The sequence below is a fragment of the Lagopus muta genome, chromosome 12 (genome assembly GCF_023343835.1).
Source record: "Lagopus muta isolate bLagMut1 chromosome 12, bLagMut1 primary, whole genome shotgun sequence".
NCBI lineage: Eukaryota > Metazoa > Chordata > Aves > Galliformes > Phasianidae > Lagopus > Lagopus muta.
Window position 1 is genome coordinate 17961154 of NC_064444.1, and position 22962 is coordinate 17984115.

General features: G+C 44.2%; 1 protein-coding gene and 1 non-coding gene across 7 annotated transcripts in view; both read right to left on the minus strand.

Annotated features, from left to right (window-relative positions):
• The window catches only part of CNOT1 (CCR4-NOT transcription complex subunit 1), a 53862-nt gene that overhangs the window by 28425 nt on the left and 2475 nt on the right, over positions 1–22962 (minus strand). For all 6 annotated transcript variants that reach the window (XM_048958315.1, XM_048958314.1, XM_048958317.1 and 3 more), the window contains exons 2-17: positions 20039–20310; positions 16386–16493; positions 15299–15397; positions 14767–14835; positions 14612–14666; positions 13989–14192; positions 12353–12521; positions 11126–11252; positions 10745–10855; positions 9063–9233; positions 8616–8743; positions 6910–7150; positions 5662–5781; positions 4724–4846; positions 4344–4495; positions 619–769 (exon numbers count right to left, since the gene is read on the minus strand). In XM_048958315.1, the coding sequence (XP_048814272.1) occupies positions 619–769; positions 4344–4495; positions 4724–4846; positions 5662–5781; positions 6910–7150; positions 8616–8743; positions 9063–9233; positions 10745–10855; positions 11126–11252; positions 12353–12521; positions 13989–14192; positions 14612–14666; positions 14767–14835; positions 15299–15397; positions 16386–16493; positions 20039–20140 (2130 nt within the window). In that variant the 5' untranslated portion in view covers positions 20141–20310. The remainder of the gene's footprint in view (positions 1–618; positions 770–4343; positions 4496–4723; positions 4847–5661; positions 5782–6909; positions 7151–8615; positions 8744–9062; positions 9234–10744; positions 10856–11125; positions 11253–12352; positions 12522–13988; positions 14193–14611; positions 14667–14766; positions 14836–15298; positions 15398–16385; positions 16494–20038; positions 20311–22962) is intronic.
• Positions 169–304, minus strand: LOC125699516 (small nucleolar RNA SNORA50). Its single transcript, XR_007379596.1, has one exon. It is a non-coding gene; the product is annotated as a small nucleolar RNA SNORA50 (small nucleolar RNA).

The window sequence follows — 22962 nt, forward strand, 5'->3', positions numbered from 1 at the left end:
GCTCTCTGCGTTGAGTTTACACAGTTTGCCAACGCTTCAGATATTTTTCAGTGTTGCCCTGCCACTATTTCACATAAAAGAGCTGAATGCAGTTGCTAAAAGCGAAGCATGTTTGCACCTGTGTTGCTTCCAGAAGAGGAAGGGATGATGAGTGGCAGGGAGTAACTTCTGTGTACCTTGTTTTTAAAAGAGCAGTTCAGTTGAGAGCTGAAGAGCCCCAGTTATAACAAGCCCTTATGCTCTAGCACTGCTGCTTGGCCCGTGAAGCTACAAACAAGACACATCAGGTTCAAAGGCAGTGCTCAGTTCTCAAGTGCTAAAATTTACAAAGACATCTAGAAAACCCTCCGTTGTTTTAAAATAAATCAAACCTCACTCACTCTTCAGTACTCCCATCCTGCTACACTTTGGTTTCTTACAGAAATCCATGGAGTGAGACAGTTCTGACCTACAACCCTCAGGCATCCTTCTGTTCAAAGGAAGTTATCTAGATACCCAAGAATAAAAACTAAAGGAGCCAGACGATGTTTTACTTAGACCTGCTCCAAGAGCTCAGCAAGCACACCAAAATTAATGCCAGTCGACTGTTTCTGGAGACACAGCACGTTCTTTATCTACCTGCACAGGAGAGATGGCATCCAAGCTGCTCGCGCTGGGTGGGCGGCCTTTGGGCATGACTCCAGGCGGTGGCTGCCTGGCCTTATTCATGACGTTACTGCAGTTGGCCACCATGGTGAGGATGGTCTCTGACAGCTCCTGAGAAACACTCCTAGAGCAGAAGAGCAGGACAGTGAGGTGTGCAATATCCAGGAAACCCAGCCCCCCTCCGCCTGGTATTTGAGATGTAGAATTTTAGATGAAGAATTTCAACTGCAGTTCTAAAAAACATTCACCTCCAACACATTCCTCCATTTTTTAGAGCTCAAATCCTGTGCTGCACAGTTATCCCTTATTAAAAGACACGATGTGTATCTGTCTGCATGGCTCCAACAGCTCTAAAAGCAGGCAAAGAAGGCTGCAGATAGGGACTACGTACAGCATAGCCTCGTGAATTCAGACACCAGCTTATGCTGTAATCCCTTGGTCAAACCAGCTCCTGAAGGCTCCCCATTCCCAGGCTTTGTCACTCAATCATTTCCAGTTGAAATTTCAAAACACACACGGACTCTCCAACAGTTGCAACGTGCCTCAAAAGCTTGGACTACAGACAAGCATACAGAGGGATGGAGTTCAATACTCCCACAGCTTTTCTGTATATGAACTAACAGACAGGCTTCATTTAACCATTAATAAATGCTTAACACTGACAAGAACTCTCCAACTATTCAAAGAACTCGTACCAAAACCCAGCAGAAATCTCAGGCTTAGGCCTGAAGTCATTGCACAATCAAGGGCAGTCAGCTCCTCTTTCAAAGTATCCCAGTCCTGGCTGCCAGGTTTCCAAAGAGCCCTGCTGCTGACACACCTAACCACAAGCATGCTCACACAACTCCAGCACTTCACTCCAGAACACACAACCAACTATTTATGGCTTTCCTGACCTTTTTTGACCTCTATATGTCGTGTACAACTAAAGCAGCACATTCCTTCTTGCAATGATGCAACTATGTCAAATGCTTCAAAAGATTCCTTATTTTCAAGGGATTTTCATGCAATTTCTACTGCGCAGATGTTGGGATGGGGATGAAAAGAATGAGGAAAACTGTGATAATTAAGGCAGGAAAACAAAATTTTGATTTAGTTACGGCAGGCCAGCCTTCAGCTTTGCCAGCTGCCCCATTACAGACTATGCAGGTTGTGCCCCAAAGCCCTACCACAGTGTGGAGAAAATGCCATCCTAACACAGACAGGATTTCTGCTTCATACAAGTGCAACCAGACCAGAAGGCAGAGCTCTGAGCACAGCATGGGCAGGCTCAGCATACATGGGATGAGTTTGCCTACACCCCAATTCCATAATACCACAAGTATCTAGATTTCCAGGCACTTACAACCAATTGCAGGTAGGGAAGTATAGTTTTCCTCATGCAGGAGATGTTTGTAGCACTGTATGATCCTGTTTAACCGAGGAACAGGAGCAGGGCTGATGAGCTCAGGTCACACATAGATACTACTCTCCATCCTTTGCCCTGCTCCTTTTTTTGGCAGCAGCATGCCTGCTGTGCTTCCACTTAAATATCACAGCATGCTTCAGTAAAACAGATTCAATCTGCTAGGGGCCACTGACCATATGGCAGCCCACAATGCAGGCTTACAATCCCAAGTTTGATTCCTGTGGTGACCAGTTAAAGCCATTTGTGCCTTGGAACAAACCCCCAATTCCTAATCCTGCCATCTACACAGATGGAAAATTAACATTTTTGTATAATACTCTACTGCATATTAAGATAGATACCATAATACTTTTTAAATGGTACAGAACAGTAGATTTCCACAAAGCAAAGTTCATGTTTTCAATCCTACCCAAACCACTCGGGCTTCAATCGAAAAACATCAAGTAATGAGAAAAAGAAGAGTTATCTCCTTCTGAAGCATCACTGCAGCACGGCACAGCAGCAGTGCTCAGGGTGACACAAGCTGTGTGGACACAAAGGGTCTCAGATTAGTGGCTAACAGAAGTGCCTCCCCAGACACAAAACCACAGGAGGGTTAGCAACAGTTTAATAACTACAGCTTAGTTAAGGAAATTGCTCCTAAATCAGTTACCCACAGTGGTAACTTCACCACTTCAGGTAGTAAAGGGCCCCTCGGGACACTTCATGTTTACTGGGATTTTAATCTCCCAGTCTTTACGATGCCTGCTTCTGTTTGTGAGAAACAATCCAAGCAATCCCTTCCTGGAGGAAATCCTGGCGTTTTCTCTTTCACACTCAGAGAGAATAGCTGAAGGAAAATGACTGCAAGTAGGTCACATTCCTGCATAGAAGGGAATGCAGGTTGCTATAAAAAGAAACCAAAAGCTGAGAGAATTGTGGCAGCAGAGAACTGTTAGCTTCTGGATTAACTGAATAAATAAAACTTGGTAACACATTGAGATTCAGGGCACAGTGACATGAGATGAAAGTTAGGTCTACAGTTAACTATTACATCTCTAGATCTGGGTGACAAGGCAAACGCTGGGCTGGACTTCTACAATTAAAAGATGACTCACCAAGTTGAGGAGCAACAGGCATTCCTGCTGTCTGAAAGATGGACTGAGATCAACGTTTCAGAAACTGTGTTTCAGTAGTTTTTAAAGTTCAATTGCACAGCTCCCAACAGAAGACAAAAGAACCCTTTCTCATAGCATTTTACCATGATCTCAGAAACGCCCTTCCATTTGAAGCACGGACTGTGACAGACCTGTACTGGTATTTATTCCCTGCTGCTTACTTGAGAGCTGGGAATCATCTCTGACAGCCATACAGATGTTTCCTATATCTGTCAAGACAGCAGCAGATGATAACACAGCCCCTGGGTCAGGTAACACACATCTGGCCATACCAGCACCTTCAGATGTCTACATGTAACACCAAAGCCAGCAGCACCCCCAGCTTCCAGTCTGACTCATAGGCCACACAGGGCTACTCCTGGTTACCTGTGAAATACTGCTGCAAATACTATCCTGACCTGACAGTATTCAGTGACCTCACCAATATTTTACAACATTTTGCCATTTTTACCTAAAATTACCACAGTATTTAAAAGTTATGTTATCCTGTCCATTGTTTCTTCCTTCTCTGCTCCAGGAGGGGTACATTACAACTCTCTAGGACCCACAGTTTCCTTCTAGATTTTACCTAAATGAACTCATGTGTAGAACAACTCAGCTATTTCCCACCCTTTAACTTCAAGACAGCATTTTCAAGACAACAGAAAATACCTAGTTTTAGTTCTGTAGCATTACAACCTCTACCTCTCTCTTGCACAGGAGAATTGCATCAGCCCTCTCTGCTACAGAGCAACAACCACATATGGAGACATTTCTTTAGTGCAATCACAAAATCCTTTACAGCTTTCAATGATGGTGCCACACTCTGCGGTTACGATCCCTGTTCCTCTGTCCAAATGACCTCACTGCACCTAGTCACTAACCCATATCTCACTCAGCAGCCATCCCACAATTACCAAGATCACCCCACCGTCTGACTACAAAGACAAGATCAATTTCAACTTCCTGCTGTGCAACCTACAAGAGAAGCTTCAGTGTCAGTGATAAACACACTACTGAGACTAGCTACATGATGTTATACAGCCTCACTAACACACAGGAAGCTCCAAACCAACTGTGAACACGTGCAAGGTACAGCCAGCAACTGAGTTTCAAGCAGATGAAGCACTCAGTGGAAGCAGTACGACCCTTACCCAGCACAAGCCTGCAGGCATGCCAACATAGTTGCCAAGGTTTCTGGAGGAAGCTGAGCACTTTTGGGTTGATCTTTCTCAGGAGCCAGGCCGCCCAGGATGGATGGACATCTTCTCTTTAAGAAGGTCATGCAGGCTTGGATGAAGGGCTCCTGTGGAAAATAAAGTCGTCTCTGTCTCCCATCTGCATCCAAGCCACTATTTCAAACTTGGCAATTGCATCATGGAAAGAATGACATTAAGTTATAAATTATAGATCAATGAAAGTGTGGAACTACCAGACCACAGACACTTTCCACAACTTTAAATCGACTTCTGAAGTGAAAGTGACCTAAGTTAGTCAATGATAGAGTACAGAGATAAGGAAAATCCTGTTTTACCCCATGCTCCCGAATTTTGTCTGTGAGCCATTTGTCAAGTTTGAGGTATTCTCGTCGAGAGGCAAGTGCAGCAAGGTCAATAACAAAGGCAAATGGAGTACCATTCAGCAGCATTGACAAGGCCTAGAGGAGAACAAAATAAGACTATCAGTGAAGACACAAGGATACCCTTTCTCCTTTCTTTTCTTTCTAACCTCCATATACCTTCTAACACAGAAATGTTCTCATTGCAGGCTGCTGTGCTTTGTTAGGCACCATCTGCATCATATACACATTTCTGTGCTTATGGCACAAATAAGCAAGAGCTCATGAGTATGGTACCACCTTTCCTGAAGTGACTTTGTGCTTACTGAGTTAAATTCTTCTACATGAACACCTACCAGCAAAGTGATGCTGTAAAGAAAACTAAAAAACCCAACAGAATATCCTAGCATCTCCCTGCCAACAGACCTCAACCACTTCAGAGCCTCTTTGAATACATCTGATCGGAGTGGTCATCTCTGAACACAGAAAGCAATACGATGAAACTGACTTGAAGCTCTTGCACTTTGTGACACCCGATTATTTTGCATCTAACTTTAGGAAGTGATAAAGGCCTCTAAGATGTCAGGTGACCCCCAGTCTTTCATGGACATGTAAACAGTTGTAAAGTAGTATTCTTAAACCTCCATTCCAGCAGTCTCAGTGATGTCACCTTCAAACTAATGCCTGAAGGACATTTTCTACAGCTCCCATTTCAATGGTGTTCAAGGTTAAAACAGTTGAAGCTCTTCCTGGATTTACAGTACATGCACAAAGCAAGCAGCTCCATCATACTGCTTCTTAACAATCCTTACTAAATGAGTCACATCTAAGTTCAGCTTAGCCTTTGTTACAAGATGAGCAAGTCTGCATAAGACACCAGGCAGGAAATAATGACGGTGCTTTGCAAAACTCACCTTCAAGTCTTGTGCCACATCAAGAATACGTGACAATTTGGCCTGGTCATACTGCTCCCCTCTCATGTACCATTCTGCCATTGCATGCATGATAAGCTGGCGAATCGAAGGAGACTGACCCTAAGAAGAATTAAATTAGGATTGTACTTCATGTCTCTAGGAAAAGGATCAACTATTTGAACATTTAGTATGATACCTTACCTCGAAAGCCCAACACAAACACATTTAACTAGTCAGCCACAGAACTGAAGTTTCTTAGTTGGTCTCCTATCATGAGGTAACAAAATTATCCAGGAGCTCAACTAAATGATGTAGAATGGCTATGAACGATGAGAATGTACATCTTTTACAGGTTTCCTGTGATTGGAGAAGTCTAATTCCCCCCAGTTACACACACAGCTTTTGGAATAGATGAATTGTTTATAAAACTGTTATGCTCAATGTGTTCTCAAAGTGAAAAATGCAGTATCATGCCTTGACGTGTTCACACAGAAACAATCCTAAGCTTCAATCCAACTGGGCAGCACCCTGTCACAGGGCAGCTATCATTCTGTCCTTCATTCTGAAGCCTATCCTGTTGAAAAACTGCATCTTCTGCTATTTAAGGACTTTATGCAAAAAGCATCACCTGTATCCTACCTCCTATTCTTTCAACTTAAGGATATGTACAAGAAAAAAAAAAAAAACCAAAATATTCATGCTGCTTCAGGTAGGGAACAGTCATGGCTGTGCAGTGAATATGGACTAAGACCCACAGAGGTCAAGCTTCTTATCACTGACTCTACTGTACTCTAAAAGATAACACACTCCTTAATGCAGATTCTCCTTTCATCCCAGAGGATCCCTCTGTCTTCAGTTTCTTCCTTTGATTTGTATGTGTTTAATTACCAGTAGGAGCAGTGAGTAAAGTCAAGACGAAAGGGAAAACCATAGAAATAAGCCTATTGTTTGTATACAAACTCCATGCTCTTATTGAACATATTTGCCCTCTCTCTGCACAGAAGTTCTCTTTGAAGGCCAGCCCTAAGCTGTCAGAAAACACTCTAAACTTCCAATAGAAGTCACCATATGTGCAGTCTCTGTACCTAGAATAGCCTCCACCTTTTACCCAATCACACTGGTGGAAACCATTTGTTTTGAACTTCCTCCCCTTACAATTTCTACACATTAAGCGTGCCAGCTTCTCTCTCTCAAAAACAAGTAAATCAAACTTTAGTTGAAATGTAAAGATTTAGTGGAAACACTTACCTGCCCATGCCACGCATAGTGCAAAATGATGGCAGAGTTGGGATGGTTGCCAAGGAAGATTGGCATGAGCGTGGAGATGAGTTCATGGCGCAAGGTATGCCAGGAAGTGTTGATCTGCAGTAAGGCCAACACCAACATATCTGGGCAATGCTTGATGGGAAAACTGAAGAGCTGCTTAACCTGCTCATACTGTCCCACTTCTGCCAGCCGTAACAGAGATTCGATCAAATCCAGGCTCTTCCTAACAAAAAGAAAAAGACAGACAGACAAGCCCCCCCCCCAAAGGTTACAAAGCAGTTTGGTTACAGCACCCTGGGTTTAAGCAGGCTGTAGCATCGATTGCAAGACTATGCACAGTGCAAGCAACCTGCCATTGCAGCTCCTGCTGTATATAATTAAGACTCCAGGAGCAACCTCATCCATGAAAAATAACAAGACAATATATAAAAATAAGCCAAAATGAACTTAAGAGCTTCTGTTAAGGAAGATGGAGAACAGAATGCTGATGTTGGAAAAACTCAGCTAGAAGTGAGTTACTGGAATAACTGAACTTGGAATATACTTTCAGAAGTAAAATACACTTTTGCAACACCTGAGATTCCACATGTGAAACCCGTGTAACATTTTCCTCTATTTCACAGAGGTATAAATATTGCCACCTTTTCTGACATGAACCATATTCCTCATCCTTCAGTTCCTTATTTCAGGCCACACAACAGGAACAGAAACAATCAGCGCTGACATCAGCCATGCAGATACATTACAAGAAGCTCAGAGTCACACAATTCAGTTTTGTGCAATAACTCAACAAGCCTGGGGGCCCCAGCACAGGAAGGATGTGGAGCTCCTGGAATGGGTCCAGAGGAGGGCACTGAGATGAGCAGAGGGCTGGAGCAGCTCTGCTATGAGGAAAGGTTGAGGGAACTGGGCTTGTTTGGCTTGGAGAAGAGAAGGCTGCAGGGAGACCTCATGGTGGCCTTCCAGTGCTTGAAGGGAACAGATAAACAGGAGGGGGAAAACAGCTGTTTGTGAGGGTGGACAGTGATAGGACAAGGGGAATGGTTTTAAAGTGAGACAGGGGAGGTTTAGGTTGGATGTTAGGAGGAAGTTTTTCCCCCAGAGGGTGGTGAGGCACTGGAACAGGTTGCCCAAGGAGGCTGTGGATGCCCCATCCCTGCAGGCATTCAAGGCCAGGCTGGATGTGGCTCTGGGCAGCCTGGGCTGCTGGTTGGTGACCTGCACACAGCAGGGGGTTGGAACCCATTGATCATTCTGGTCCTTTCTGACCCCACTTTATGATTCTATGAACAGCTCTTCAAACTAACTATTTAAATCCCAAGACCTATTTCATGTAGGGGGAGTATGTTTCTCCAGTGTTATCTTACAAAAGACAGATTTAATATCTTAACTCCTCTATCACATCAACTTCAGTCCTGAGATTCACCAAAATATATTGGCAGGAATTCTCAAAGCAATAAAAGCAACAAGTAGTAATACATTCTCAGATAGTATGGAAATATACAGTAATTTCTAATACAAGAACTTTCACTGGTCAAACACAGGAAAACACTAACAGCTCATTTACTGGAACATACACACAGCTACAGACACATAATGCTGCATTAAGACAAAGCCACATCTGACCAAGTTAAGTTGTCTTACTCTAAATCTATGTAAGAATAGCAGTTTGGAAAGAACAGGTTTACCATGTAGCAATTTCTCGATTGTCATCCTCTGGTGGTGCTTTCAGGATGTCTGTGGTAACTGTATGACAAGGGTAGTCAGCAAAACAAAAGATGTCCGGGTTTATGAGGGAATGTTGAATGAAAGAGAGCTGGAAAGAGAAACCAAAAGCAGTTCAGGACGCTGGAGTTGCACGGTCCTTCACAGCTGCATTTTGCAAAGCTCCAGCCTTTGTGTGTAACCAGGTGAACTAGGTGCTTGGCTCAGCTGCATTACGAGCCAGAACTCTGCTAAAAACAAACGACATGTAGAGCTGGTGACCACCTCCTTCCCAACAATGCAGACAAATTCTCAAACTTGGCTCGTCTGAAAATTCCTATTACCAATCCACATCTGTTACCAATCCACATTTGAGAAATTCAGAAGCTTCTTAAGTGATGTGCAGACAGACAAAAAGCTGGTAAGCTTACCTGGCCTTCTGCATGCTTCCAAGGTCTGTATATGGCATTAACTGGAAAAACTTCCATGCCCAGCCCTCTCTGGATGCCAAACACCACAATATGCAGGCCTTTGCTGTCACGAATCTGAAATCCTGGGTGGTCCAATTCATAGGTTACTACTTTGAAGTCCAGGCTAGGATTCTGTATGCAAAAAACAGGAGAGCAGTCAGCCTTAAACGTCACAATCCTCAGTACTCAATTCTAAGGACCCCACTCCAGCTTAGCATCCACCCAAATTTTCGTTGAGAACAGTTTGTGTTCTTTTTAAAACAAAGTTTAGATAGTTCTACAAACACGATGCAAGCTCGTGTTTGAAGCCAGTCCATGAGCCTGCACTTTCCCCAGCACTACAGCTAATGCTGTCCATACTTCCAAACATTAAAATCAAAACAACCGAAACAGCTCATTTCTTAGCACTCCCTTTCCTTTTGTTAGCCTCCATATCCTCCCCAGCAAGAGACAGAAGGATCTGACCAGCTGCCAAACAGGACTTGTTGCCTTCCTGAACAATTTACAATGCAAGCACCAACAAAGCACCCATTAGATTTTCATCAGTAGTGTGAAACTTTCATATGAAGGAGCTTGGAGGGAACCAGGGCCATTACAGAATGCAGACCACTTCTTCCAAAGGTAGGTGAGCACCAGATGCAAGAGCAGGATATACTGGCTGCACATTGTGCCCGCCTCCTGACAAGCTGATGTGACACAAAGTAAATGTGAACTGCATCATAAGGCTAAGAAAGGCTGTGGGTGTGCTTTTACAACTGCAAAATTGAGTAAAAGAATGAAGTGCTTAAAGAATAAGAAATGATTTATTGAGAACATGAACGTACAGGTGCACTCATGCCGTTTGGGTAAAGCACAACTGCAGCCATCTCTACAGGTTGTATGCACTGCTACAGGATGGAAAAAAGCAGTTTCCTTAAAGGAAACAGAAGATAGAAGCAGCAGAGAGCTTTCTGTAAGAACTGAAATAGTACAGCTATATTAGCAAGCAAGAGCTACTGTTACCTACACAGCACAGAAGGATTTGGGTATTGGTACATAATTAACAGCTAGCTTCAAGTTTTTGGTTTTTCTAAAACCAACCAACTCCTGCATAGGTTAGAGGGACCACACAGAAACCTCTCTCTTGCCTAGCAGAGAAAGGAAATGGCATTCGTGTTTCACTGTGCTAGTTAAAAAAATGCTGCTGAAGAAGTGATGGAAAATCTTCCAAAACATCACCAAACAGCAGCATTGGGAGGTTTGGAATGAGGAGCTACAAAAATATTTTTTCTTCTTCATTATTAATGCCTACAGAGCAGCTTTTCAAAACAAGGTGCCTGATGCACAGCTGTGTTCCTCGGTCAGAAATAAACTGTTCAAACTGAAAACCCTTCAGACACACAGGAACACACAGGAGTGAGCAGCATGGAATGAATCACAAGCCGCACCCACATTAGCATTCTGGTAGTTTTTATTTACCACAGTTCTTCAAAATACTCTCATTCAAGGGGGAAAACCATCACTCAAGCATAGCAGCACAAACACGTTATTGAGATTCAAAGCCATTCAGGCTGCTAGGAGCTCAAAAAGCTTTATATTCCCACTGGGACATGCCCTTCTTTCAACTGTTCTGCACTGAAGATCAAGGTGCTCAGAAAACTTACCAGCTCCTTAAGAACATCAATTAAGACCTCCACATTCCAGGTATGGGCTTGTGCTCCATCACTTTTATCTTTCCCATCACTCCAAATCCCACTGCCAGGAGCCGAAATAGACTGCAAGTTAAACATACTCCATTAAGTACTGGCTAGAGAACTCTCAAAGCCCGCCAGGCACAGAACTTCTCACCACGAAGGAAAGCAAAGGCTCAGAGCAGTAATGACCCCACTTGCACGCTGCTCAGAATCCTTCACTCAAGAAGGTATTACAGAAATGTATGCTAGAACCTTTGGAAGTATAAATATTGAATAATAAAAGCTTACATCCTGAAGATTTCCCAATTCCTGCTTTTTAAATACCAATAACCCATCCTGTACAGCACTCACTTGTAATGGAATACCATCCGTCAGCCCCGAATGAGTCCGAGCCATCATCCCCAGCACCCTGGCAACCTGGGCAGCCGTCACCTCCCGAACTCCAAACTGCATGATTATGTTGCGACATTCTTCAACGCTACCAGGGGACAAAACAGACCTCAGTAAAGCTGATCTTCCTTCAAACAAAGCAGGTTTAGCCCTCACTATGAGCCGAAGCCAGAAGCAGTGTTTGCAGGCTCCTGCTACCACGCTCAGGTATTACAGTGCTCTCCTTGGGCCCTAACAACTGCACTGTAAGATCCCATTTATGGAAAGGTAACAAATACACAGCATGAAATAAACACATAATATATCAAAACAGTTCCTCAGTAGAGGCATTCTAACTAGTTTTTCCTCCTATATTTCTGGTAATGACAACAACTCACACATGTATACAAACAATCAATGGCACACAGTATCTGTGCTAGGTGCAGAGATGTATAGTCATGCTCACATCACTCGCAGCAAGCCCACACAGCTCTGTTCATGGCAGCCTGTTTCACACAGCACCAGCAACTCTAGCTAACAGAGATGCATATTTCACATTTTAGAGAAGGGGAAGATAGCCAAGAGAATCTGGAACACTCTCAATGAGAATGTGGGTTAAGTACGTACACAAATACACACACAAAGCCAGGGCAAGTTGAAGACAGCTGTATTTCTACCAAAATAAGCCTGAGCAGGCACAGGCTCTGAAGCAGCTGTCAAGATACTCTGCTTTATCACCAGCAATTCACTATCATAATTATATTCCACAGCTTGAAGTAATCTTAATTACAAAGTTTAAGCTTTGATAAGCGTGGTACAAACAAGAAGCTGCTGCTGGGCAACTCCCTTGCAGAGACACCATTATCTTCAGCCCTTCTGTGATTCACTTCATGTGGTCAGTGAGCTATCAGGAATGTGCCACAAGTGCAGAACAGGATTTAGGTGGAACTCATGTTCACTAAGCCATCTTGTTTTTAGGATGTAACCATCCTCCTTGTTTATAAAACCTTTCCAAGGAAGGCAAATACCTTTAGCTAACAGTTTTTACCATGACAACAGAAAAGCTACTCACAACAGAAGCAAAACTAAATAAGAATTAAAACAAACTCGTATCAGTTGGTTCTTTTCTTCACCTTTTGCATCCTGAGAAACGCCACCAGCACCCAAAGTGCTTGATTTCATACCAAAAAATTGTCTTTTCCTACAAACCTTGTACAAAAGCCATAGCCAACTTCTTGCATAAAGTCTGCCAGAGAACTCTCCATCATTGTTTTGGCTATCCCTCCAGAATCAGGCAGGATCCTGTCCATTAGAATGTCCCGTTTTTCAGGGTATAGAAGTGGTGCAAGCACCACAGGGCAACGCTCCTGGGGAAAATCTGAAGGCAAACAATGAAACAAGTCATGCCAAAGACCCAGAACAATAGTTGTTATAATCAACAGGCTACTCAGAAACAGAGTGCTATACTAGAATTTCCTTGCTGCTGCAGAAATTTAGATGCTGCTCCAAGTATTTCTCCACCCCATCTAGCAGCTCCCTGCTGGCTCTCAGATATTCCTAGAGAATAAGAATGTCCAAGAGGCTACATTAATATCTTCACTGCAGCTGCCCAAGATGACCAGCAGCTGCAGTGGGAGCTTTACAGCTACAGACTGTCAACAACAGCAGTCACCCAAAAAAAGCACAGAGCAAGAAACAACACAGCAGTAAAGAAGGCTCTCCTCTACATCAGGCAGTATTAGAATCAAAGGAGAGCCCACAGCTTAAGAAGTCCACCAGTCAAACTGAGGCACGTGAGGATGGAAGGAGAATACTTGCTCTTCCTCTCAGGAAAATAAAGTTTAAAGAAGACACAGCACTGAGAAGATGAGAAGTATTGGTGGCAGTTTTGTTCACAGCAAAACAGCAGAGTAAAAACAGCTTGGGGCAGGTCTTCCTTCGACAGCACTGTCTTGAAGACAATGCATAATACCTGCAATACCCTTTGGGGCCACTCTGAGAAGAATTCTATGTTTCCCAAATCAAAGCAAGGAAAATAACACTAATGCACTAATCTTCATTAAAGCAAGCATGACTTAAGAGTCACACCAAAACAAATGGTAGAAACATTCTGCTCCCTGTACAAAGGATGCACTCTTCTACGTCTGTGTAGAACCAAGCAGTGGGTTGAGTGAAACACAGTTTTTGAGTTCAAGTTCTCATCCTTCTCAAGTGTTTACAGCACACACTTTGGTTTTGGAAAGGGAAGAACTACTACTTCACGTCTCATTGACGTTATCCCTGCCACCACGCAAGGTGAATGGGAGATTCCAGGAATTTAATTAGTTTTACTCAAAACCACATCCCACACTCTGCTAGAATTTCACAGATCTGCTCCTAATATAGAACACCCAGTGATTACTCTTCCAAGTTAATGATTTTAAAGCTTTTATCTTTAAAAAAAGATGTTAAAGATTAAGTTCCTTACCCTATAGAGGAGCTCAGGCTTTTCCGACTACAGTGCATTGTTATGTGTTAGTTAAAACCACAAGAGCCACCCCATACAAACAAACAAGTGGACAAAAATATCACCTTATTTACTTTGCTTATTTGTCTTTAAAAAAAAAAAAAAAGGACAAAAAACCCACAAGCCTTGAGGTTGTCTCAAGCTACTGCGTGCTAAAAGAGAAATGCTAGTCTGGCCAGAAGTCACTCTGTACTTCTGTCAGTTTGGTTAGGAAAAAAAATCACTGAGTTCTACCTCAGCCCCATCCCCATTTCAGCAGCCTGCACTGACAGCAGGGTGACAAAAAGCCCATTTCTACCTTTGCACTTAGTCTGGCTCCCAGGAAAACACCACACTTACCTCTACGTAATGTTTTGAGGAAAGCGTCGATCTGCTCCTGTCCCACCCCAAATGCTCCCTTCTGCCCAAAAAGGAGATGGGAGAGGAGAAGGTGCAGGACCTCTATTGCAATATCTTGGAAGCCACCTTCTTGATTTCCACTGACGTCCGCGTCAATGTAAGAGCGTAAAAGATCTGGGAGTTTCTGTTTGATAAACTGGGCAGCTGTCGAATGCAAAAGAGAACAGAATCAAAATCTGAAATGTGTTTTCAATGTAACAATTTATCTCAGTTAGGTACCATTAACTTACTCCGAGTTTGCTGATCACAAGCTACAACAGGTCAGATTTAAAGATGAACTTCATAATCCAAACCTCTGAGCTTAATGGGTAGCAGACAACCAAAACAGTAAGGCAGGACCTCAGCCTGACTCATTACCTAGCAAGTCACTCATGGAAGGGACCTTCAACTTCACAGAAGACAAGATGGCCACGCTACCTTTTGCCCTCCCCAAAAAAGGCTTTAAGGCTTCAGCTCCTTCACTGACTGCAATATCACACAGGCAAATATCCACTTATTTAGAAAGCCTACTGCTTAAATGGAAAACAACGCCTTTGCTGCAGCGTTCTGGAAGGCTCACTTACCAAAACCTCGTAGATCTGAGCTGAACGAGTTCAGTAAAGCGAGACCAAATATCACCTATAAACAAACAAACCCAAACAACAGTAAGGAGACATTGCCCTTTTCAACAAGCTCAGCCACAGAACACTAGAAGTGTGAAAACAGAAGGTTCACCTACCTCTTGAACTTTACTTAGTTTGATGACTTTACTCAATTGGGCAAATAAATGGGGTGAAGGCTTTAGACTCTGAAATGAATCAAAACAGTTAAGTGGAGCTGATTTTGTGATTAGTCTCACGTGTCACAGCAATCTAGATGCCTGTTTGCAAGTCTTGAATATTAGTAACCATTCTACTGCAGGTTAATGCAGCTTATAGGGGAAAACTAAGAATCTCCAGAACTACTTTTGGATGCATCTAGACTAAAAGTTTACTCCCAATATCCCTGTGTTAATCTAACTTCACAATTAAATCCCCATCGTGCCTTTTATACTGACAGAACCAGGAGCACTGATGATTTACTTTGGTACTGCCTGCCACAAAGAAGCCATTAGGTAACATACGTCAGATTGTTCTCTGAATAACCAGCTCAACAAAACACAACAGGCAAGTTCAACTTTACCACGACCAATTTTAGCCATAAAAAAACCCCACAAAATAGGAAAAGCACAGAAAAAACCCCGTAGGATCCTTTGCAAAAAACATACCCACCTTCTGATAGTGCAACGGATTGTCAATGGCGTAGGACAGCGTCGAGATAAAGTTTGGTTTTGTAATCAGCGACGCACACTCCTGGATCAGAAATTGAGTCTGGGAAGAACAAAGCAACTTCAACATTCATATTGTTTTGACATGGGACAATAAAACAAAGCTTCTACTTTTCAAAACGTGCAAGAGAACTAAACATAAAGCACAGAAGTCTTGCAAGTGCCTAAACTTTCAATCACACTCATTGAACTCATTCCTTTTCAATTAGGCTTACTTCAGATTCAGTTTGGTTTTCTCTCTAAGACTAAGAAAGTGACCAAACACTCACCTCTAAATGGTACAGAAAACTGCTTTGAAATGTGAGACATTTATTTTCTGTGAGCAACCTCACACATTGCAATAGACAATCTAAGAACATTTAGTTCTTATCTGTGAGTTAAGAAGTCCACACCAATATTGCTTAAGGATGAAAAACATGAGCTAACACCAGAAGTGTCAGTTAGTGAACTGGGACAAAGCTTTTTGGGACAAAGGCTTTCAAGGAGAGCACTGTGTGCAGTGAAAAATACAACTGTACGTAAGCTGTTTTCCCAGATCAAGGTACTTTAAGAGTCAGTTATCAGTAGTTTACTGTCTTCAGATTAGAGTACTGGCAGTCATAGAATGGCCAGGGTTGGAAGGGACCTCAAGGATCATGAAGCTCCAACCCCCTGCCACATGCAAGGCCACCAACCTCCACATTTCACAGCAGCCCAGGCTGCCCAGGGCCCCATCCAACCTGGCCTTGAACACCTCCAGGGATGGACGGGGCATCACAGCCTCTCTGGGCAGCTGTTCCAGCACCTCACCACTCTCATAGTACAGAACTTTCCCCTGACGTCCAACCTCAACCTTCCCTCCTTCAACTTCAAACCATTTCCCCTTGTCCTGCTGTTATCTGCCCTTTCAGAGAGCTGAAGAGTTGTCAAGAAAAGCCAGATGCCGTAACTGACGTTCACTTGCAGCTACCACCTTCACCCCTCAGATCACACCCTGCTGCAGGTTTTGCACGCATCAACCCAACAAAGAACTGCCCGTCTGCAGACTTTACCTGATGGAAATCTTTGCCACTGCTTTTACCATCGCCACTGAAATCCACGTGCGAGAATAGACAGCGTAGTAAGTGCCTGTCTGCCTCGGGACCGTGCCTGTTCACAATCTGCAAGAAAACATCCAAGAAAGCCTCGGTAGCAAACAGTGGTTATAAAGCATCCTCTGGGACTAACGCCACGGGTACAGCAGTTCTGTTAGTGGTTCATTCGTCTGCAGTTTTTACACAAATGAGAACATTGCCCCTTTTAATCAGTAACCTAAAAGCCAAGTCATTAAATCTATTTGCAGATTAGAAATATAAAAGGTGACAGAAGAATCTAGATTCGAGTCACTGACACAGAAGCCATGCATTTCACAGGTCTTATCCTTAAAGAGAAGCTAAGAGAAGGGGGTTTTAAGTCGTGAAATAAAGCTTCTCTGCCACTAAAGCAGGATTCACGTGGTGCCACAGTCCCAATTCTCTGTATTTTTCTCCTATATTTTCTGTATCTCAGCCCACAAGAGCATAGAGCCCTGGGACAGCATGCAGATCTGCAAGGCAAGGGCTGTAGCTCAGACAGGCCGCTGGACTGCAGCTTCACTGAGCTTGCAGCTCCAACTTTGTCTCCTGCTCATGTCTGACTGCCATAATTACTCCAGGCTCTTTTAGAACCCTACACAGTAAGTGTTCCCTGCCTCCTAACTCAAAAAAAAACCAAAACAACTATCTCTAACTTGCCTGTTGGCAAACTTCAAAAGCAAACAGCACATGCTGAACACCTGTGGCTGAGACTTCTCCCCTGTCATTAGAGCTCATTCAGCCAATTGTACAGCTCAGCAACAAATAGGTGATCCACACCTGTTAAACACCAACAACCACTTCTACCTCTTCGTAAGGCCGCATCTTCGTTAGCATCCCATCATTTGCCTTAACTCCTGACCACAGCCCAGCTTATCAGCTTGCTGTCTGAAGAAACTTCAGACTGTTTCAGTGTTTGTTCATTTCTTTAAGTTTTACCTAACTGCACCACATCACTTGTTTTTAATAGAATCCATACTGGCAGAAGCTTCAAGTCACTTTATTTGTCCAAGTAACAGCACCAAACATCAAATCCAACCTTCATCCATCAGCGAGATGTTGCCATTGTTTCCACAAGACATGTTAGCATGCCCCAGCAGCTCTGCCTGCACTCCAGCTCCTTCCATCAAGTTCAGTGCTTCACCCTGCCAAAAACCTCCCTGCTTGCTGGTGGTTTCCTAGTGCAAAAAGACAAACTGCACTGCTTCAGGCTGCGTCCACTTCAGCTCTGCTGACTGATGGCTTTCAGCTCCATTCCTCTATCGTTATCTGACCTTACGCTTCCCCTCCCTTTGCTTATCCCAGAGGTTGCCAAGCTTTGTTCTGCTGGGAAGGAACATCCAAGTCAGAGCCAGCCCTGCATCCTGACTGGATGCGCCCTGATACATCAGCCCAGAGCAGACAGCCCACTTCAACTGTGCTGACAGTACCGCCTCCAGGGGCAGCCACTCTCCACGACTGGTAGGAAGCTGCTCAGTCAACAAACTCTGAGTTGGCTCAGGCTTTAGAAAACAATCCCAACCAAATACATAGATTCAGACGTGGTAACAAGGCTGGCATGAAGCCGGATCCAACTTCTAGTGAGCTACCACCAGATGAATTCATCAAAGCAGATGGATGCAGAAGAGAACTGTACACAGTGAAGCTATCAGTACATCTCTGCATCAAAATTAGATTCCTTCCTTGTTTAGAAGTAACTTCAGAAGGTTGTGCATTTGAAAACTAAACATGCCATTGGGGGAAACGCTGCTGGAATTGCAGCACAGGCATTTCTCTGCTCTACTACATTGATACACAAGTTTTTTTTCCTGGGAAATAGATAAAGGGAATTGCTAGCTCTTCTGTACAAAGCATGGCTGCTTCTGGCAACTGTTCAACTGAGCTTCATTATAAACTACAGGTAGTAGAACCACATGCATTTGGATTTATCACACAGAAAGCTGGACTTTGCTCAGGCAAATACAGGCTTAGCTCAGAAATAACCGCTTTCCAGCTCTGTTCAACAGAACACAGAGAGCTCTGCCTTCCTAGATGAGTCTGCCCTCAAAGCCCTTCTCTCCTCACCACTAATTTGGGAAAACAGGAAACCACCAAACCCATTTTGAACAAAGTCACTCTTTTGAATTTATTTTTCTGACAAAAATGCGTAGAAGATTTTTTTCTTAAACACACATGTTGCATTTCTTAAAGCATCACCCATGTTAGATGGACACTGAAAGCACATTAAAGCAAAAATCAGCCCTGCCACCTTTATGTTCTCCAGTGATGCATTTAAAGTCGACGGCACTTTGTTCAGAAGTGCAAACTGGAAGAAAGCTAGCAGCTTAAGATCAGAGGCTATTTTCACTAATCATGTGTGAAGAGAACAGTTGTAAGCATGCTTTTGCACATACTCTGTACGCTTAGGCACGAGCTTTGTAAAACTGAGTTATGCCAAAAATTCACACTGAGCAGCGTGAGCAAGATGGAGACAGCTCAAGCATGCACTTATCCCTGCAACTGAGGAGAAGCTGCACGAGGTGACACAAGTAATACTAGCAAGTTAAAGGCAACAGGGGAGCGTGGAGATTTGAAGACCTGAGTACTGAACTGTGTTACAGCCACACACACTCAAACCAGCCATTTGCACTTGCAGTCTCTCAACACACCAAGGGGTCTGCAGTGAAGGATAAGGAGGAACCTGCCTCCATTTTAGAGATCTGGATTCCAGCTGAAAAGAAGACTGATCATACATTCTCTCAAACCTAGACATTTATTATGCTGACATAATTTTTCATGTTAAATCTGCAAGTCACACCTCAGTCACACCTTGCTTCAGGAGCTGCTCATCTGTTGAAACAGGCTGACAAGGACAGCAGGATTTCACACCCTTGCAAAGTACTGAACTTGTGAGCACAAATGTTTAACAGGCCCAGCTGCGTTGGGAACCCATCTAAACTAGTTTCTGAAACTTGCTCAGTAGCATTCACTTCCTCCTAAACACTCCTGCTGACAGCTGTTTCCAGCCCATCCTGCAATCAGCTCTATATTTAAAAGGGTCAGTCAAACCAGAATTCTTGCCCAGATCTAAGATTTTTTTGTTTCAAGCTACAGCTACTCTGTTTATAAACCCAAGGTCACAGAAGCTCATCTGACTTACCAGCATGCTACGCTCCATCAATGAAACAAAGAGCAAAACTCTTCCACTCAAGGTAGGTGAAGGTATTCAGATTAACCACGTCCTCTCATTTTCAGTGGAACAGCTCCAACAAGGAAATATAGTTTCCGCCCTCTCCCACCTAATGCTCTTACAGAGCATCCAGAAGCTGAAAAAATGAACCTGAAAGAGCTCAGGAGAGCTCTGCGTGCCATACTCCACAAGCAGAGGCTGCTTGTAACGCACAGCCACAGTCATGCTGCTTTCAGATCTGAGAGCAACTGGTTGCTGTACACCACCATCCAAGCAGGAACAGCTGGGAGCTGCAGCCCCCCATCCTGCAGCACAGAGCCGTGCACGGGAGAGCACTGTGGAACGCAATTCAATCGAGGAGAGAAACCCCTCCTGACACTCTTTCTCTCCAAGATTTCCTCAGTCACATCGCTGCTTTACTTACGTGCTGTATTTCCTGCTGGCTGGCTCGGTAGTTTTTCTTGGTTAAATTGTCCACCAGGTAGCTGATTTGAGACAAGGCCAGCGAGAGCGAGTCAAGATTCATTGCTGGTTGGGGCGGAAGCAGGCGGCCGAGCCCGGCGCAAAATCACCATTATTCCCCTTTAGTCACCTCAGAGACAGGTTAATTGTTTTTCCCCCAATTAGCCTGTATCTGGTTGTGTTGCTTTCTTCAGCTCTTTCTCAGTTGTCTTCCTCTGTACAGAAACATGGCACCTGCAAGACAAAATTGCATCAGGTTTGAGTTCTGTAGCAACTTCACAGCTCTGTTCCAGGCACCGCCATTACTTTAACTGATAACGTTCTGTGACAAGTATTTTTCTGTTTATTCATATAATATCAGAAAGACAGTGCTTCCTCTGTACTAACAGAACAATTCAGTAACATGCCTCAGAGCTGTTTACTTTTTCTTGCTTGTAAACTAAGCTGCAAACCAAGTGAAGTTTAACATTGATAACACAGACACTTTTGAAGGCTCAGCTTATGTAAAGCATTTGATATAACGACATCCACCAGGAAAGCAAAGCATGATGAAGTTTTTGCAACACAAGCTTCGTTGTTTTCACAGCACCCGACCACATTTATTCCTTTCTGCACTGTGCCAGCCTGAAGGAGCCAGCAAACAGCTCGGCTGGAAGAACGGCCGCCCTTTCAGCACTGTGAGAAAGAAGAAAACGAGATGCATAGCAAATGAGGCAGCACACAGTCACAGGTCAGACAGTCACAGGTCACCACCATTCCAAGCACCAATCAGGAGTTCACACACAGCGTGCTCTTTGGCCATCTCTGTCACATTTTGCCTGGCTGCTATCAAACAGCACCGCGCTCCGTGGCACGCAGCAAAACAAGCGGTTGTGAATGAGCAGCACACAAAGAGCTGCAAGAAACTGACCCTAACATTTGGCTCCTAGAGAAACAGCTTTCCAGTGAGCGAGAACGGCAAGCGTGCCAGCTTAATGGATTCCTATGACAACACAAACCTTGGCTCTTGACATCTCATCTGTTAAATCACAGATTGCCAACGCGATACAGTTGCATCCCAAAGCAAGTTCTGCACAAGCAGCAGTCGCAGGATTCCAGGGGAAGCGGCTCTGGGAAGCAGCCCTGGTGTTTCCCAGGGGTGGAAGCAGTGAAGCAAGCAGACAGGGCTGCACCACACAGAGCTGCAGCTTCTGCCCCTTCCCTCTCTGCACAGGAGGTATTCACTCACACTTTGAGCTGTTCTTTACCACCTGCCTATTTAACACTTCCTCCTGCCACATCATGAAGGATGCCCACAGGTTAGCTCCAGTGGAAAGGCAGCAGCATGCTTCTTGTAGGGACGGGCAGGTTTACACACAACTAATTCTCCCCTTGGTCCTCCAGAAGACGAACATCATAAGCAGTGCGTTTCAGCACAGGAAAAAAAAAAGCCAACTTTTATCACAGAATGGCCTGGGTTGAAAAGGACCACAATGATCACTGAGTTCCAACCCCCTGCTGTGTGCAGGTCGCCAACCAGCAGCCCAGGCTGCCCAGAGCCACATCCAGCCTGGCCTCAAATGCCTGCAGGGATGGGGCATCCACAGCCTCCTTGGGCAACCTGTTATGATGCCATAGAAACCCCACGTGCCCTAGGAACCGCAGTTCCCATTCACACAAAGACATTCCAACTACAATCTGAACTAATAGTGAAAGCAGTCCAGCTGACAAAGACAAGCTAGAAGAGTCACGAAAGAATTTCAGAACTTGTTGAAAGTTACAACAGGAAGAATCACAGAAAGCTTTCAGATTTACTTCTGTTCCTCTGCCAGGCTACAACTCATCACCTTCATTCACAGGCTTAATAACCCATTAAGTGCAGAAGGTCTGTAGGAAGTGGGGGCACGGAGGTGATCAGGACAGGCCAGCAGGATGGCAGCTGACCTTCTGTAAACAGTAACTGGGTTTCAGATGGTATCACCAGGCATTGCAGGCACATGCTTTTCAAGCAGTTCTCACCACACCAACCTAAAGCTTTTGACAAGTGTTTGTTACAAACAGATTATTGTTGCCACAGTGATTACAGACATCGCACAAAGAGCTGACAAATGAACCCTGCTCCTGGTACAAACTCAGGAGCAGGACCCACACCAGCACCCCAATCCTGTCATTCCTCAGCCAGTAAGTCAAGCTTCAGAGCCTCCCTCTCTGGCCACCAGGAAGAGAAATAGCATTGCTCTGGATATTGCTCCTAGGCTGATACAAATACAACACTCACCCTACCCCAAAGCAGCCTTTATATCCCAGGACTTCAGAGCTGGGCTGAGCCACAGGAAAGCACATGCCTACAGCCTGACCCTGCCTGCTGCTGCACAAAGCCCTGCAGAAACAGACACAGCCCAGTTGCAGCATTGCTGGAAAGCAGAGACCACCAACTCTGGGTGCTCAACAACACAACAGTCAAAGCAGGGCTTTCCTTTCCATGGAAGCAGAACCAAAGCGTGAGCAGACACGGTGACTCAAGGGCAGAACACAGTAGGTGAAGGAAGCAGCTTCCTACCTACACTCTAACTATACGGTCTGTGTGCTATGTACCCCACTGCACAGCCACCTGCAGCTCCCACCAGCGCTTCAAAGCTTCCAACAGTGCAACCTAACTTACAGCAGTTCCCAAAATCCAGCACTGCCAGGAAAGAAGGCACAGGTACCTCCCTGTGTGACTGAACGTAATTTCTGCTGGACTGATTAAGGAAGCTATGAATGCTATGCAAGGCAGGCTTTATTTTTAGATGTGCGTATTCTTAGTGGGAATAAATCTCCCTACCATGGCCTCAAGAATTCAAGCAGCTTTGAGTCCCTGTGACAAACCTCCCTCCTGGACAGGTCCAGAACAATCAGGCCTAAGCC